Here is a 3367-nt window from a genome sequence, read left to right as displayed (position 1 = left end):
ATACACACACATATATACACACATACACTCCCCCGGTGCTAAATCCTAATAGGTCTTTCACTGACGGTAACAGGTTTAGATTACCTATAACTGACTGACTACTTCCTCTTTATTCATTCAGCGTTTCTTTCTAATCCTCTTCCTCTGCTATCAGAGCCAAGCCCTCGGGGGTTCCTGGCTTTTACAGTCCCAGTGTGACAGAGGGTGGGAACAGGCACACATAAACTTAACAAAAGCAGTGGTACAGCAGGGGGATCTGTGCATAAACAAAGATGTAAGAAGAGGCTGCAGGGCATTACTTAGGATGTGCGGTGCATTTGTAAGCATAATATTTGACAAGCACTCTGTCAAGTGTTGGTGTGCGTCCTGCTGCCAGGCAATTCTCTACTTCACGGTTTAAAGCATCCACTTCAAAACTAAATTTAACTTTGGTTTAACTGGTGGCTAAAGATTGTCGGGGGGCCCAGTAGGAGACACACAGGGTTAGATTCAGTAGTTTTATAGGATGTATCAGTGAGAAGTTGAATTATTGTGGTTCTGAAACAAAACTGTTTTGGTTTATTAACATATATTTGACTTCCATCCTTTGTGTCCTTTCATTTCATTTCCTGTTAACATATTTCCTGCATAATAACTTCTGAAACAGCAACCTAAAAAAGACTAATAAGCTTCTTGTTCTATCAGCACAACAAAAATACATTTCCGGGATTCAAATTATGAATTTAATGATTGAAATACACATGAGCTGAATACTGATGTAAAGTATGTGGACATCAAGAGGCACACACACATATACACACACACACACACAAACATAAGTGTTTCAGATGCTGGGTAACAATAATCTGCACAAAAGAATAAAACCTTCAGCCGCTATCTTGTTGTGTTATATGAGCCTGAAGCGTGTCGAATGTCAAAGGCACGGAGAATTAAAGGAACTGTTAATATAAGATGCTGGTATCAGTGATTAGCGGTTTGGTTTATCACTGGTTGAGATCTATCAGGCACAGTACAGATGAAATGTTTATCATCAGATCAGTATTTCTAGAAACGTTTTCTTTTTTCCTTTCAGACACCAACGAGTGTGAAATGAGTATATGTATCCACGCCCGCTCCTGTCGCAACCTGATCGGTGGATACTTGTGTGACTGCCTTCCTGGGTGGACGGGGCCTAACTGTGACATCAGTGAGTATAAAAGGAATAAAAGGAGGAAGAACCGATCCGTCCTGTGGCAGGTAGTGAAACATGAAGAGCCTCCGTGGATTGTGTTTAAACAGCAGCCAGGAGATCTTTTTAGTCATCTGTCACAGTGTATCACTGAAATACACCAGATATTAAACACTAACAAATAAGAACTTTTTTACTGTTATCTCTCTCTTTTCACTTTATATATTTTTGTTTTAGAGCATCTTAGTTGCGTACATGTCCGAGTTCTGTGTAACAGATTCATATATCAGGTTTCTCTGATTTCTAGGGAACAGCAGCTGTCAGGGTTTGTGTCTGAACGGTGGACGTTGTGAGGTAAGACTCCTGACTCCTGCCCTTCTGTCTCTGTTTAATTTGCCTGTCGTCTCTGCATATCAGTCACAACACTGACCAGCCTCACTGTCTCCCTCTCACTCGCTCATATTCGCTGTAGTCTTATTATATTTCCTTTATTTGTTCCTTAAAATTAAGAATTCAAACACAACTAAGTTTTGAAAAGTGAATCATTTGAAAACACTGTTCTTGTGTTAATGCCCAAGGCCTTTCCGTCTTTCTTCTGGGAATAAAAATCTCTTTCTGACGTTGTTTTGCCTCAAGATCGGAGCAGTATTTATTCTCAAAGGGGCAAATGTTTCATTGCCAGCAGCAGTAGTCTATGATGGGCATCCCCTTTCTCTCCTTAGTTTCCTTTTTCCCCATTTCATATAATCGTTGCTGTCTCTGTTTTACATACATATAAATAACAAACACTATATACTGTCCCACACAGGACCAGGTGTCAGGGTCCAGATGCTTGTGTCCACCTGGTTTCTTGGGAAAATATTGCCAAAATGGTCCGAGTCCCTGTGACAGCGCCCCCTGTCTGCATGGAGGACAGTGTGTGGAGAAGGAGGGAAGGACCATCACCTGCAACTGTCCCATGGGATATTCAGGAATCTTCTGTGAGGTGAGACAACCGTCATAGATGTTATTAGCTTAAAGGTCCAGTGTGTAACATTTATAAGGATCTATTGGCATTAATGGACTATAATATTCAGAGGTATGTTTGCAGCAGTGTATAATAGACTGAATATAGGTATCAGTGTGTTTACTTTACCTTAGAATGAGACACCACAGGTCGCCTTCCACCGAGTTTGCTATGTTTAACCACCATGTGTCTACAGTAACCCAGAAGGGACAAACCAAATGCGGTTTCATAATGTTTCGTGGGCCTTGAAATGACGGAGTTGCAATCTGTAACTACACAGCTAGATGCGACTAAATCCTACACACTGGACCTTTAAGTCTAGTTTAGTTTGCAGAATGAAAACATCATAGTAAAAGACACACAATTATAAAACTGGATGTGTGCAGTTCTTATCTATCTGATCAAGTATAATGGGAAAAAAAATTTAAAAATATAATCAGAGACAAAAAGTATAATAATAATAATTGAAAACTTGGAAAATGTCAGGGAGACTGTTAGGCACATAGAAATAGAGAGAGAGTTAATAAACATTGGGGCCAGATGTCTCATATTTATTTGAATTGGTTACCAGAATTAGTATCATAACAATGCTACAATTAGCCACAGAAATGCTAGTTTAACTGCTAGAAACCTATATAGGGTAATTTATTAGTAGATTACAAGTCTCTCTTACTCTTTTTTTATTGGTTTCTTCTTTATTTCTTTATTTCAGATAGCATTGGATCTTTGCAATCCCAACCCCTGCCAGCAGGGAGCACCCTGTCACAGCACAGAGGGCAGATACATGTGTGCCTGCCCTGAGGGTTACTATGGTAACGAGTGCATGAGCCTCAAAAATCCCTGCATTGGTCAGCACTGTCCAGGTAATTAAAACGTGTCTGTGTGTCTTAAAAAGTACAAAATCTCTATGAAGTCTCATCTAACCTCGCTGCCTCTGTGTCCGCAGGTGCCATGTCTAACACGACACACGGGGGAATCAGCTTCTACATTATCCTGGTGGGGGTCTTAGCTTTAGTGATGGTCTGTGGCTGTGCGGCCTGCGCCTTCATCCTTTCACACCTCCATCGAAAGCGGAAAAAGCAGCAGGCCGTCCCACAGGAAGAAGGCATCAACAACCAGAGGGAGTTTGTCAACCTCATCAGAAACGTGGACCGTCCCGTGGACCGTCCCGTGCCCCTCCTGCCCCCAGCTGC

At 41.4% G+C, this 3367-nt stretch overlaps 1 protein-coding gene across 1 annotated transcript in view; it reads left to right on the top strand.

Annotated features, from left to right (window-relative positions):
* The window catches only part of LOC118342039 (protein jagged-1b), a 43029-nt gene that overhangs the window by 39302 nt on the left and 360 nt on the right, over positions 1-3367 (top strand). Inside the window, exons 9-13 of the mRNA XM_035680465.1 lie at positions 1073-1186; positions 1476-1522; positions 1977-2153; positions 2887-3037; positions 3121-3355. Coding sequence (XP_035536358.1) covers positions 1073-1186; positions 1476-1522; positions 1977-2153; positions 2887-3037; positions 3121-3355 — 724 coding nt within the window. The remainder of the gene's footprint in view (positions 1-1072; positions 1187-1475; positions 1523-1976; positions 2154-2886; positions 3038-3120; positions 3356-3367) is intronic.

This window comes from Morone saxatilis, unplaced genomic scaffold (assembly GCF_004916995.1).
Source record: "Morone saxatilis isolate NCDOM2014 unplaced genomic scaffold, NCSU_SB_2.0 Contig8, whole genome shotgun sequence".
NCBI lineage: Eukaryota > Metazoa > Chordata > Actinopteri > Moronidae > Morone > Morone saxatilis.
Note: the sequence above shows the minus strand (reverse complement) of the source record. Positions and strands in the feature narration are given on the sequence as shown.